The 15,279-nt window shown below is 34.0% G+C and overlaps 1 protein-coding gene across 2 annotated transcripts in view; it reads right to left on the bottom strand.

Moving 5' to 3' along the window:
* zgc:100868 overlaps positions 1-15,279 on the bottom strand; it is a 32,159-nt gene that overhangs the window by 3,336 nt on the left and 13,544 nt on the right. Inside the window, exons 1-6 of one of the 2 annotated variants that reach the window (XM_067382355.1) lie at positions 4,216-4,373; positions 4,036-4,056; positions 3,759-3,921; positions 3,398-3,663; positions 3,157-3,302; positions 330-612 (exon numbers count right to left, since the gene is read on the bottom strand). In XM_067382355.1, the coding sequence (XP_067238456.1) occupies positions 330-612; positions 3,157-3,302; positions 3,398-3,663; positions 3,759-3,921; positions 4,036-4,056; positions 4,216-4,270 (934 nt within the window). In that variant the 5' untranslated portion in view covers positions 4,271-4,373. Of the gene's footprint in view, positions 1-329; positions 613-3,156; positions 3,303-3,397; positions 3,664-3,758; positions 3,922-4,035; positions 4,057-4,215; positions 4,374-15,279 lie in introns of those variants that run through there. The other variant, XM_067382357.1, reaches the window with a different exon arrangement.

The following is a 15,279-nucleotide window of genomic DNA, read 5'->3' as shown; positions in this document are numbered from 1 at the left end:
TTGAGTGGCTCATTAAAAAGAATTGGTTCATAAGTCATTTACATTCAGGAAACACTGTGGCATGCTCTAACGAATTATATATATATATACAAAAGTGTTGTCAATTCATTTTTTTGGTTGCATTTGATCTGGAGCCCTGTGCCTCTTTCACCTTGCTTGAAAATGACTATAGGAATTTACTCCACTAGAAATATAAATATGTGTTTACCTGAATTTAAGTAAAAAACCCACTTTGAAATAAAGTACACATTTAATGCACAAAACTCTTTGGACAAGTTGCGAAATGGATAATGTATGCATGTTTTTTTGGGATTTGGAAGGAACCTTACGTGGGAGAGTTGGAGTTGGTGTAGTTGTAGGGGCAGTGGTTGTCGTAATGGCAGGCACCCCATCACAGCTGATGTTCAGATCACCATCAGTACCATCGGAGTTGAAAGTAACGAAGCCTGGCTGGTTGGTGGTGATCTTCTCATTGATCCAGTTCTGGTACTTAGACACTCTGGCATACACACCAGGAAACTTACGTAGAGCACATCCTTCGCCAAAGCTCACAACTCCAGACTGGATCCAGACCGAGCCCTGTTTGCTGACCATAGGACCACCAGAGTCGCCCTGTAGGATGAAGAACAGGTTAGTGACATGAATTGTTATTTCATTTTCAGTAGTACTTCAGTACACTGTGAGTGTATATTAGCTTTTGGCATCTAATAGAGCGTTTGGACCCAGAAACTGTGACTCATGACGTCTAAGAAAAATGCCTCACGATTAGAGGAAGTCGGTTAATATTTCATGTTTTACTGTTATGGCTAGAAAACTACATGATGACCAGACACATGTATGTCTATTCTAAGGGATCTATAAAAAATATGAGGGAAAAAAAGATAGCAAGTAAAATGCAAGTAAAAAGATACAACAAAAATATTTTCCAGATAATATTTTTTGAATTTTGCTTCAGTTTTAGCCTATTTATTTTTGCCAAAAACAAAATCACACTTTTTCTTACATATAAGTGGGTATTTTATGGGTATACTGTATATATAATTTAGGAATGAAATATCAGAATTATCTATTCTGAATGGGGCATTCTGAATGGGGCATTCATATTCTGAATCTATTCTGGTTTGTGTATTATATTTCTTTGTCAGGAATATATATATATATGTATTACATTTCTGCTTGCAGAACTATTTTAAATTAAAGCTGCAAGCAGCATTTACCGGGGTTCAAGCACTTAAGACCTTTAAGCACATACAAAGGTATTATATTTTATTTAACAAGCATGTAAACATTTATATCATAAACAGAAAAGACAATTTACAGTGAATTCAGGCAATTTAGCAAGGAAAAACATGGTTTATAAAGGTTTTTTGACAGTTACAGCGCCATCTATTGCCTGATTCCCACCATTTTTGTGGGGTGTCCTCAGAATCTGTCCATACATATGTGTGCCAAATTTGGTGAAAATATCTCATTTTGTTTTGAAGTTATAGACACCTATATATAAGAGAGCATAAAAAATGACCCATGAAAGACTTTGATTGAATTTTTTTTGCCACTTCCTATCAAAATTTTGACATTTGGGCTTTTACTTATAGTAAACCAACTGAGGTTCCGTGTTTCCTACGCTGGTTTCGTCTCGATCGGACTAACGGTTTCGAAGATATAGCCAAATGTTTTTTAAGCGCTAAATCACAACGTAGCACAAACCATAAGGCGAAACCTAACATGTTTGATATCGTTGGACTCGGCAAGGATTCAGGAGTAAAAAGACATGAATCCCATGAAAATAAGTCAGACACATCCAAAGTTATATATATTTTCATCTAAAATCATTAGAAACATATGTTTTTTAAAGTTTTTTCACAATTACAGCGCCACCTATTGTCCGATTTACACGGAAATTGGCATGCTTCTTTAGAGTCATATACTTCATCTGCTCACCTATTTTCGTGAAGTTCTGAGCTTTTGTTTAGGTTTTATAGGCTTTTGGGTATATTTAGCCACGCCCATTTTCTAAATGACCCAGTTATAGCGATCCAAAGGGAAAAGTTCAACTTTTTTTGATAATTATTGATCTAGAGAGTCCATAGAATTGTCCTACACTGGTTTCGTTCTGATCGGGCAAAAAACCTAGGACTAGTTCGCAAAAGTAGGTTTTTCACATATTTGTGAATAATTAATGAACAATTTGATTGATAGCATTAGTTCTAGAGGCAAAGTTGTTCAGCATGAGGAGATCTATCAACTGATATGCATATTATGTGGTTTTATGAAACACCACGTGATTACCGAGGCGTAAAACTCGTTAGCGCCAACTTGTGGCCGATTTCTTTCAAGATTCTTACAGACCTTTAGGACCATGAGTCGAACATGCCCATCGAGTTTCATTGGCTGATGGCGGCCATGTTTTTTGAGATACGCCAATGTCCTCATAGACCATCATGGCCCCTTGGACCAAGACACTGCATGCCAAATTTCAAGTCAATCGGACCAACGGTTGCCTAGTTATAGCCATTTATGTGTTTTTTGTGTCTTATAGCGCCCCCAAGTGGCAGAGGTGCGCAATTTTTTTTATTTGACCAAAGACTGAGCTTATACATATATGTACCAAGTTTGGTGAAGATATTCCATTCCATTCAAGAGTTATAACTAAAAATAGCATTTGGCTAAAGTTAGCATAGAGGTTTTTGGCGTACTGTTTCGTGCAAAATTCGAAATTTCTACTTTTTTTTGATAATTATTGATATTCAGTGTCCAGAGAATATTTCTGCAGTGGTTTGGTTCCGATCGGTTGAAAATCCTAGGACTAGTTCGCAAAAGTAGGTTTTGGCTATAGGTCAATTTTACGGAAAAACGGTGCGTCGTAGAGCAAAAAAAGGCCAAACAATTTTGTACACTACTAAGTCACTGACTGTACAGGCAAGATCTCACTTTGCAGTGAAACCAAATGATGTTTTGAAAGTGATTTACTACTCTGAATTCCCTTACATTAGTGAAAGTTCAACCCTTACATTATCAGTTGTCTAAAGTAAAAGTTTTTGTTTAGACACCCCTCATTTTACTTATTCTTAATTATTAATATTTACACATTGTGGAATATTAGCAGTCCATTAAAACTTGATGAAGTAACACAAACAGAAGTATGGGAGTTGTTACCTGACAGGAGTCTTTGCCCCCTTCCAAAAGTCCAGCACATATCATGTTGTCTGTGATTTTCGAGACACCATAAAGGCACTTACACTGCCTGTTTCCAACAATAGGCACATCCACTTCCTGTAGAGGTTTCGATGAAGGCAGGGATACTGAGAAACACATTAAATAATAAAATGTGTATCAACTATTGCAATAGAACAGTATGTTGTGACTCTGATCAAGGTTAGTTAAATTAAATACTTACCGCCTGATTTAATGTTTCCCCATCCGGTGACCCAGCTCACCGTGCTGCTGAAGAACGTACTGCTTGAGGAAGCCAGACAGACCGGACGGATATAGTCAGTAAAAGTCACTGTCGAATTCAGTTGCAGAAGAGTGATGTCGTTGTCGTGAGATATGCTATCGTAGTTTGGGTGTTTTATGATATTAGAGACACTTCTGGACACTTCAAATTGATTTGGTCCGTCCTGTGTCTGTCGGCCCAGGTACACAGTTAAGCCAGGGGTTGGACTGGAATTTTCAGGAGAAAAAGTGTTCAGCATCTGCCACATCAAGTGGATGACATTTTTTTTGTATAACTGCAAGGGTTGGTTTATAATGCTTACTCGGCAAAGCAATGTGCTGCAGTCAGAACCCATTGATTGTTGATGAGTGATCCACCACATCTATGGCCACCGTTCCAATGAAGGCTGGCCTGCCATGGCCAAGCGCCAGCTGGTGCATCCTGTCCCCCCACTATCTTTGAGTTGAGACGTGCTTTGCCACACACTGACAATGGACAAGGCAAAGAAAACACAGTTTAGACAAAAAGTTGGTCATGGAAAAAACGAAAACATTTTTAATAGAATTTGGCTAGTTAAATTATGTTGAAAAACTGGTTACCATCCAGTTGTGCGTCGCACCCTAAAAAACAAGAAACAAGATCAGTTATGATGGCTTCAGTGGTACAAAAAGTGTATATGCAATATAAGACTTTGTTCCACAAATGTAAGCAGTATTTATGTTAGTCAAAATGAATTATTAGATATCCTAAAGCATTAACTATCCAATAAAAGGTCTTACCTCTCATTAGAAGAGCGACGGTAAATGCTACACTAAGTATGTGGATCATCTTCATCTCTGACAGTACAGATACATACAAGGATACCTGCACCTGCTCTTAAATATCCACGTTAACCTGTTTCCTACACGCCCACACATTCTCTCAACACATTTAAATAAGACACGCCTCCCGTCTGTAAACTCCGCTGTTCATTTGTGTTACTTATTGAGCAACCGGTATGTCTGAAAGTGTGATTTCAGACATGCTTAATTGTTACCTCTGAATTCTGGAACTTGTAAAAAATGTGTTAAAAATAAGGTGTTTGTTTCAAATGGAGTATAGATAGACGAAGGTGCATGTTGAAGTGTTAAAGCATCTTATTAAAACATATAAACTCAAACAGCTCAATTCATTGCACTTTTAAATCCCAACCTGTTCTTGTGATAGAACTATTTTGTGAGGTGACATTTTCATATGAATTTGTGCCACGTGATTCATACGGAAACAACGTTTTTTTCCCCCCACCACTAAACTTTAAGTATAACTGACAACAACAACAACAACAAAAAAACATATGAACAAGATCACCAATTCTTCAAAATGTAAAATAGTTACAAATTAGAGCGAGAGTGTGTTTGAATTCCCCAAAAACTTGCAATTCTTATAAGTTTTCTTATAAGTTTAAAATAAAAATATGCAATTAAAAAGATTTATGATTTAAGGCATAATTTAACTCCCTAAAATGGCAGTTAAATCAGCTTCTCAAAATGAACGATTCACTTGCAGCCACAGTAACAGTGGCAAGTTAAAGTTGTCTTGCAATAGTTAAATGATTAACTAAACTGCTAATTTACTGTACTGTATACTGTGAAATAGCTTAAAGTACTTGAGTGACCTACAGAAGCTTGAAGAAACCTGTTAAGTCATCTCACATTCTTCTGTTGACTGTATGATCTAATTACATCAGTATTTTTTTTCCAGTAAAGGATGAGTCATATACACCACACATCACATGGATCATATAGCCGGAAGAAACAGACATTCTTCTGGTAAAATGATGCTGCAAACTAACTTTCCTCTAATAATAATGTAAATGCACTGAATGAACTTTTAGGCCAATAATACATATTTTGTTTAACATTGCATTACTTATTTACTTTTGAACTTGTAATTAAAAACAATTTAAGCCTGCTTGACTGATTCTTTTTTTCAGAAATGAATTATAATGGGGTGACAGTATTGTCATTGTTCCCATCTAAATCTAAAAACGTAGATTTTCTTTGTCTCTTAAAATTAATAACACTCACTTCACTGACAGATTAATACAGCTGCCTGGGGTGGAAGTTTACTGCGAGAGCACAACTTATATATAATTATCATTTTCAACAATACAAACGGCAACTTCACTAATATAATTAGTATATAGTATATTTAAAAGGCAAATGATGCTAATGAATCATAATGAACTTGGCTCAGATGCCACGTGTGCACCAAGATTCAGCAATAGTTTCCGTGAACGTCAAGTCAAACTGGATTTTTCTAATCTCATATTACACGGGTTTATTTATAATTATTTTTTAAAAAACAAACTGGTAAAAAGCTATTTTTTGTGATGTAAAAAATAAAACATATCAGAGATAAAAGATAAATCATATCAGAACTTTTGCATGTTTGATGTAAAAATGACAAACGCAACTGATAACCAATGTGACACTTTTCAGAGAATAAATAAAATAAAAATAAAAACTTTTAATTCAATTCAATTCACATTTATTTGTACAGCACTTTTCAAAGTAGCTTTACAGAGAATGCATGTCAACATTACATTATAAGCATGCACACCCAGAAATTTGATTTTTATTACAGAACTCAGTCTGTTTTGATAGGATGGGAATTTTTTTTTTTTTTTTTTTGTCTTCTCAATTTCTCACCCTGTTCTTGATAATGTCACTGTTGTGCTAAACTTCAACTTATGACTGTCTTCACTGTGTGTGTTATAAGTATATCTAATGCCATGGCATTTTTTTTGATTTTTTTGAATTTTTTATGATTCAATTATAAAAGGGTATTCTAACTATTCAAACGCAGAAGAGTTTATATTTAGAACGAGTTCTATCACTTTATATAGAACCTTTTAGAGGTTCCCATCATGAGATCATTTTATGGATTTAGTTTTTGTTTGAATCCATTTTTAATTGTAATTTCATTTTATGAATTAAAAAGCTTGTAAACATACTTTATACCCAGAAAAATGGAAATAACCTGTTAAACATGAAAATACAACCATAGACATTTCAAAAGACATTTCTCGCTATAGAAACTTTTTGACATAAAATGTCAATTTTATGGTTCTATATAGAACCCCAATGAGATTTTTTTTTTCTAAGAGTGCACTTATGCAGTTAGAGTTTGGTTTTCAGTGGCGTTATATGGGTTGAAAATTTAAAATTAAAGGTATAAAAGTTCTGATCAAGTGATTCATTAAAGAGCTGGTGAACTGGATTAGTGCATTACATCGAGGAGACATTCAAAATGTTCAGTATACTTCTTTTCATGCATTCCAGTCAAAAAACTAATTTGTTTTCTTTCCCCCACAACAAAAAAAAAAGCTTTTTTTTCTAGTTGTCTGTCTTTTTCTGTTTAATATTTGTCATTCTTTCTTAAAGCTAACACAGCCATGACTTTTCCTTATGAACTGGTCTGACCTCCTAGCTGATAGCCAAGGGGAAATCAGATTTTTGGATCCAAATAAGACCTACCTTTTCATGTACTATAAAATACTTTAAAAAAGAGCCAAGTTAGCTTTAAGGCCAGTTTCAAAGAAGTCAAGACAACAGCAATATTATTTTACCAAATAAATAACTTTAATTTAGAAGTAAAGACTCATCTTTTTAAAATTGCTTTTATGGACTATCAGTAATATTATATTGTGTTGTACTGTAATGATTATTTTAGGATTTACAGTTTTTACTCTGTATTACATTTATTGTAGTTTTTGTATTTTATTTATTTGTAGCACTTTGGGTTCCAGAAAAGCGCATTATAAATAAAATGTATTATTATTATTATTAAGAAGAAGAAAAGAAAAATAGGCAGCTTATAAAGGAAGGTCATATAATCAAGCAATTAAATTAAGCACAAAATAAAAAGATGAATTACTGGTATTACCCACCTACCTCTTTATACTGTAAACTTAAGTACTTAAAAAGAGTTAAGTTAGCTTTAAGTCCAGTTTCACAGAAGTCAAGAAAATAAGATGACTAAATTGTACGAGTAGGCAGTTTATCCAAATGACTGCTTATAAGAGAACCAAGAATCTGTTTTACTAAGTGACATTTTGTTTTTAATAAAACAAATAATTACATGACTAGAAAATCAAAGTTTCAAAAATATAGGTTTAAAAAGAGGGGATACTGAATGTATTTTTTTTTTTTTTCAAAACCAGACAAAAGAACAAAAGAAAGATGGATACTCTAGAATTGAGTTATAGGACCTCAAGCTGGGAGCCTGGGACTCAAACTCGGTTCACACCATGAGTATTAGCCACAAGGATATATGATTGTAACAGTTGGTGGCTGTATAGAGAAGCGCACAACAAGGAAGTAAACAAAATAGTCTTTTAATTGCAAAACAAAGAAACAATGAGTTGCCGTTCTGACGTAGAACCTGGAAGCGCTAAACATTTTTCACATTCTGATGAGAAAATCTTAACTTGAGGTTTCATAGATGTGGGTAACTTAACTTTTGATGATAAAGAAATCTTTAAATGAGTGATATGTTATTGTCGTCATAGTAATAGTAAAAGTCGAATACTTGAACATTTTCATAAAATGGCATGTTGTCTGCTACAATACAAAAATGTATAATTGATTGACTGTCCCCTTTTGACCTGCAATGACCACTTTTTCTAGCTATTGATTTTTTTTTAATACTGTGAAATAATAGTTTGTGCACTATACAGTGGTGTCAAATACAATGCAGCGTGGTGATACAGTAGTGAACCCAATTGCAAACTATAGTTGAAAAGTAATAAATAGATACTAAACAAGGAACTAAAATAGACATGATGATTTAAAAACACAACATGAACCTGGAACTACTGTGAAAGACTAAATGATCACATATACAAACATGTGGGCTAATGGCCAAACGATACACACCCAATAACCAGACATGAAAAGAACAAGACAAGAACTTCAAAATAAAAGCCATACAACATTCTTAAAAATCAAAGAGAGACAAGTAAAAACCACAAAAACAAAACAAAACAAATACCACCAGAAATAATACACCTACTGTAATGAATGACTGACTGAGCTACCTAGAATAATATTTTAGTCTCTTCTCTAGCACTGACTCTCTTACAAAACTGTACATGCATGGATGCAGCTTGTTGTTTAATCTAACTAAATTAACTTTCCTTATGTGCAGTAATTTCAAGGTTTGTACAGATCATGTTTTTTGAGGATGGGTTTACACAATACACAACAGCAGTTTGACTGAAAATTAAACTAAAATGATAACTATGCCGTAAATATACTGTAATGAAACAAATAATTCTAAAAGCACCATTATAAAAGAAATAGTTCTGGTTCCTAGTTTCTGATTGGGCAATATAGTTGTGCTAAAATCTGAAACGGAAAAAGCTATGACCAAAATAACCTCTGTACAGGATTCCTAAAAGTTTTCAAGAAATATGATTTGTAAAAAAATGACTTGAGGAATAAACAATGGGTGTGTATAAAGTGGCGGGACTAAGACAACAGCAATATGATCTTAACAAATAAAGAACTTTAACTTAGAAGCAAAAAAAGAAAAGAAAAATAGTCAGCTTATAGTAAAGTAAGTTCATCTGATCATGCTCATTGCATCATGATCATTAAATTGAGCACGAAATAACAAGATTAATTACTGTATCTAAGAAGCTGGTCTTCATTCTTCATTAAATGGTCTGATTATAGCAACTTTTTCTCAACAAAAGGGCAAGTCACGTACAGCAGACATCAACCGTCTCACAGCTGAGGGAAATCACACTAGGCCTCACTCATGAAACTTTCGTAAATATATGAGTAAACTCGGAGCAGTTTGAGCGTAAAACAGAACTTCCCGAAAACTCTCCTCTGGATTCACAAACGTTTCGTAAACATCAGATTTGATACAGTAGTTAAACGTGTGTATGTTAAAGAATTCCAATCATTTGTAATTAGGGCACACGTGCACACTTATTCACAATTAGCATAATCCGATTTAATGTGAATAGAGGGTGCAATGACGTCACTTTCCCACCGAAACACGCTCCCTCAGCAGGACTGAGTGGCAAAAGAACCTGCTGCATGACTAATCCAGTAATGCAGCAGGTTCTTTTTAATAGGGGAAACTGTGAAAATGTGAGTAAAACAAACGATTACACTAGAGGTTGGGCTCGAAAGTGTTCCTTATAACATGTCAAAGAAACCTAATCCATGGATATTGACATGCAGCTGTATTCTCTGTCTGGAGTCAGTTGTGTCTGTGAATTGCAGCGATCCATTTGCTTCTCTTTTCTGTAACTTTCGTCAGTCTGTAAATATATACCTCAGATTATCTCTCAAAGCTATTTGTACAGTCAATCATGAAGCTCTTTCCCATTTTGGATGTGTTTTGTGTGTTTTTCGCGGCATTCACACTGAAAACCAATGCTGCCACTCAGTCTTTTGCCACTCAGTGGGCGAAACCGCAGTTATAATGGCCGACGGTGACGTCACGTGCATACCCTCTATTTCAACTACGCAAATGACGTGTCCAGGAACGCTGTGAAAACTCTCAGACTCCCTTCTCAGGTTTGGCTCCATCATATTGCATAAATGCAAAAGAGAGTAATAGGCCATATGCCTAACAATAAATATTCAATTAACGTGTGTCCACCAAAGCATTTTAGCCTGCTGAAAAACTGCCAGCGAACTGGTGCAATGAAAGGTTGCTCATTTTGAAGAATATAACGGAATATAAAAATGCAGAAACCAGCAATATTAAGGGCAAATGACCTTGTGAAATATTATTATGGTAGGCTATATAGTGCATATAGTGTTTTATGCACAATTTTCACATGCAGGGAGCAGGTATAAATTTCCTTGTACCAACTAACATTTTGAAAATATGAACATTTTCATGAATCCAAAAATTTACATCAGACTTTACAAACAATTTACACAAAAAAATGTTCTGCTTGTGTTTCATGAATGAGGTCCATATTTTTGTGACACAAGTCATAAATTGAGTATTAACTGTTGAAGATGTGGCTTTATGTGACTTTAAATAAGTGCTTTTGGTCATAGTAGTTTCTCATATTTAGTGATTAAGTAATGAATCACCAAAAACACCACCAACCAGCGTTTTCAGGTTTCCCAGGTTTGATATCTGCTGCATTAGTCATGCACACAACACAGGAAATACCTGTAAAATTGGTTTACTATAATGACAGGTCTGTGAAAACCTAAAGAAACAAAAAGTAAACACAAAGAAACAATGAGGGCCATGGAAAATTGATGAAAGAGAAATAAGATGGTGTATGAAGAGAGGAAGAGGACACCAGGGTGGAAAAGGGAAGACACAAATCAATCATGATGGGTCTACTACTGGGTCCCCCATCCTTATTTTTGTCTGAAGAATGTTATACATTTATGGTATCATTACAGTAAAACAACTTTCTCATTGCCCTTCCTAGAAATAGTTTATAAGAAAGTCCAAAAGATCAAGGTCTGTTATTAATCCTTTTACTACAAAAGCTTCTAGAAACGCAATAAGCCAAATAACAAAGGGATCTTTATTCTTCTACACTTGAAATGATAAAAGGTTATTTATAGTTTTAAGGTTCAAATTAAAATGTTTTTATTGCTAGAAGCTGACAATTGATTAGTAGCCTAGAAATCTGATCTGCTGCAAAGTTTGACATCTGTTGTGTCCTTGAGTCCTAAATAGACAGAATAATGACAAAACAGTGATATTTGACAGGTTTCTTCACAAAGTTTTTCCATAAAAAATGCAAGAATTAGAAAATCTCTACTATCTTCTCTTTTCAAAAGTTTTTTTTTTTTTTTTTAAGTTCACTTTTTACTTTTAAATACTTTTATACAATTAATTGTGGATACTTTTTGGCTAGGTACTTGAAACATTTAATTGATTAAAATGTTTTGACATAGTATCTGTACATCTGTACTCTACACCTCTGGAGTTTTGGAGTAATATGAGAGTGAGTAAATGATGACAGTATTTTTTAGGCGAATCATGTCTTGGCCATTGTTGAGTTTGACACATCATGAAATTATATCTGAAGAAAAAAAATCTTGACTTCATGTTTCAGAAAACAGAGCTGACAACATTACTGTAGATCACAAAGCACAACAAGAAAGTTTCTCTTTCAGTACCTCTTCTTGATTGCAAACCTCAGTGTGTTAAAGTGGGTTTATTTCATAAATTTGTAAACCTTTTTGTTTTGATATACAACTGAATGCACACACACTTGCAGGTAAACACTACACCTGTTTGTCCAGTCAAACACATGTTCTTAAATTCTATAACACCGACTAAAGAAACACAAAACTTCTTGAGATAAATAAATGCCATGCCAGGGCAGTGTTTCCATGAAATGACGTCATTAAAATTTCTTAAGATCATCTTAAGAACATCTAAGTGCACTTAACTGTGCTATTTTGAGACACCATGGACATAATGTGCATTTAATATACCACTTTAGTTACCATTTGTAGTACACTATGGGTTCAAATGTACTGTAAGTAGTATCTAAACACATTTTTAAATACAGAGATAGTATATTAAAAGCACATTTTAGTTCATATTTCATGGTTTCTCAAAATAGCACAGTTGAGTACACTTAGATGTTCTTAAGATTCTACTAAAGTAGAATTTTTAGTATATTAAGTACAAAATTAGTGCGTGAAAATAAAGCACTTTAAGTATATTATAGAAGTATATTAAGAAGTATAGAAGTACTTTTTTCACCTGGGACGACAAATAAAGTTTTTGCTTTTTAGTATATTTTGCAAATACAAAAGTTTAAAATTTCCTTGAAAACGACTGCTTTGGTGTTAATCAAATGAAAACAAATCAGACATAAAATGAGACAATATAATATAAATATATAACATACATAAAATCTAAGTAGAATAACATGTATTTTCAGGTAAATGTTTTAAGTCTGGAAACAGGACATGTTTTGATATTGGTTGGTATGTTAATGACTACACCCCCCCAAATTTGTGTACACAAAATACATCAAAAGTAGCTTTTTGTGTTGGGTTACAGATTTTTAACCTATATGGAAAAATGTTTATAGTCACAACTCCACTTGACTTTATGTGAAATGGCACTTGGTTATTATAGGGACAGTGACATAACAACTACACTGACAATCCATGAATATATTCAGATATTTTTTAATCATTTGCACACAAATTTTCACAACTCATATTGCTCCAAAGTAACTTGAAAATAGTGCAACAACACTTCTAACAACAACTCTCGTTAAGAAAGTCCTTAAAATGTTGAGGCAGAATGAGGAAGAAATCTTGGTTTAATCTTGCCTTCAATAGCGAGAAGGAAGTTAAGTAAGAATAATTTGATTATATTTGAGGCTTTTTTGTCAGCTCTACCTATCCATCTATAAGTCACTCTACTTCCATCTAGAGGACAAACATTTAAACTGCATCTAGAGTTTTAGGAGGCAATAGCGTAAACATGTTTGGGCAAACAATAAGAGAGCTAAGTGAGTGACCTACATCAGACCTACAAACAAAAATTATGATAGCAACCACTTTAAAAATGACATATTGTACTGCCTCTTCACAGAAAAGGGGATTTACTTCATTCCTCTCACACTATATGTACCTTTTTTATGCTAAAGTGATCTGCACTTTGCAGCATTGCATGCATTAAAAATATTGTAACTACAAAACCAACCGTGGTTTTACTACAATAACCATGGTTTAACCATGACTGCTGTAGTAAAACCAGTTGCTCTATTTTACAGAATGTGTACTTGTGTAGGTAATGTGTACTTACCTAAGAAAATACTGGGTAATACAAGGTAAGGTCAGGTTTTAGGGGTAGGTTCAGGGTTAGTACCTAGTTAGTTATTGTACTGTAATAAGTACACTGTACGTTCAATAACCATGGTCTTACTACAGAATATGCAGTAAAACCATAGTAACTACAAAATAAACTATGGTTTCAAAAACTAAGGTTACTATAGTCATGATTACCACAGTTTTACTCAAGTACAATATTAGAACAATGGTATCAAAACCATGGTTATTACAGTCATAATTACTACAGTTTTACCACAGTAAAACCATGGCTAATTTTTGTAAGGGTCCCTCCTGCAGGTATCTGAGGACAGACAGAGAAATCAGGCGAGAGAAAGAGAGAATTTGTAGAAAAGAAGAGAAAAGCAAGACGACGGAAGGAATGACAACAGATGAGTATGGCAGAGGGGAAGCGTGACAGATAATGCCTGCCTGACTTGTCTCAGTTCCTGTTGTGGTGAGGTGAATCATGGATTTTCTCCATGTAGGAAGACGGAAATGACCAAGGATGTCTTTTTCCTGATTAACCAAGCAGGCCTGTGCCTTCCAAGCCTTTCCTGTCTGTACAAGTGACTTTGTGTGTGTCTGTGTGTGTGCGTGCTTTTTTGTGATTTATGAGGACACAAATTTATATAATGACATGGGTATTACACTGGTATTACGACATAAACATGAAATATAGCTTTAAAAACATACTTAATGTTTTAATAAAAAATTTTAAAATGCAGAATATTATCTGTGATGGGTAGGTTTAGGGGTAGGGGTAGTGTAGGGGGATAGAATGTACAGTATAAAAACCATAACACCTATGGAGAGTCCTCACTAAGATAGCAAAACAAACCTGTATGTGTGTATGTGTGTGTGAGAGTGAGTCTGTGTCTGTGTCTACTGTTTTATATTAGGATTCCATTGATTATAATTTATATACAAACAATAGAATTCTTCAATAAAATTCTTCTTTAGTACTTCTTAAGATAATCTTAAGAACATCTAAGAGTACTCAACTGTGCTATTTTGAGACACCATGAAATATGAACTAAAATGTGCTTTTAATATACTATCTCTGTATTTAAAAAATGTATTTAGTTACCACTTGTAGCACACTATGGGTTCAAATGCACTACAAGTAGTATCTAAATAAATTTTTTTAAATACAGATTTTATCTGTTTGTATACCAGTAAGTATCTACATATACAGGAACTTTTAAACTGTAGTATATAATACCTATTTTCCACATTTCTCCACATTTGAAACGCATTGTTTGAAGATAAGCATTGTTTTTCACTTATTCACTTATTTATATTTCATTAGATATTAGACCTACATTTAAGTGAAATAAACTGATACATTTTATACCCCGATTAACTGTATGTATCAGTTCAGTATCTATTTTGAAATGTTATGCTCTTAATAATAATAAATCAACACATGGAGATTCGAAAGTATCAAGTAACAAGATTCGGAGCATAAATGAATCAGTGTATCGAATCCTCTGTTCGGAGCCCCAAAGTCACGTGATTTCAGCCGTTGGCAGTTTGACACGCGATCTGAATCATGATTCGATACACTGATTCATATGTGTTTTGAAATCGCCCATCACTAAATAAGTCGTTATTTTGTTCTTTTGGCGCTCCAAAAATATTCTTGTCGCTTTATAATGTATAATGTATTTATAATGTATAATGTATTTATAATGTATAATGTATTACACTGTACTCACATGAACTGATTTAAATATGTTTTTAGTACATTAATGGATCTTGAGAGAGGAAATGTCATTGATCCCTATGGAGGCCTCACAGAGCCATTGGATTTCAACTAAAATATCTTAATTTGTGTTCAGAAGATTAATGAAGGTCTTAGGGATGTGGAACGGCATGAGGGTGAGTAAGTAATGACAGAATTTTCATTGTTGGGTGAACTAACCCTTTAATTAGAAAGTAGCAGAAAGTAGCAGTAGCAGTCACAACAAACATTTTTTTGTTGAAGAAGTAAAAAATGAT

This window comes from Chanodichthys erythropterus, chromosome 3 (assembly GCF_024489055.1).
Source record: "Chanodichthys erythropterus isolate Z2021 chromosome 3, ASM2448905v1, whole genome shotgun sequence".
Lineage (NCBI taxonomy): Eukaryota > Metazoa > Chordata > Actinopteri > Cypriniformes > Xenocyprididae > Chanodichthys > Chanodichthys erythropterus.
This window is presented reverse-complemented; position numbering and strand designations above follow the sequence as displayed.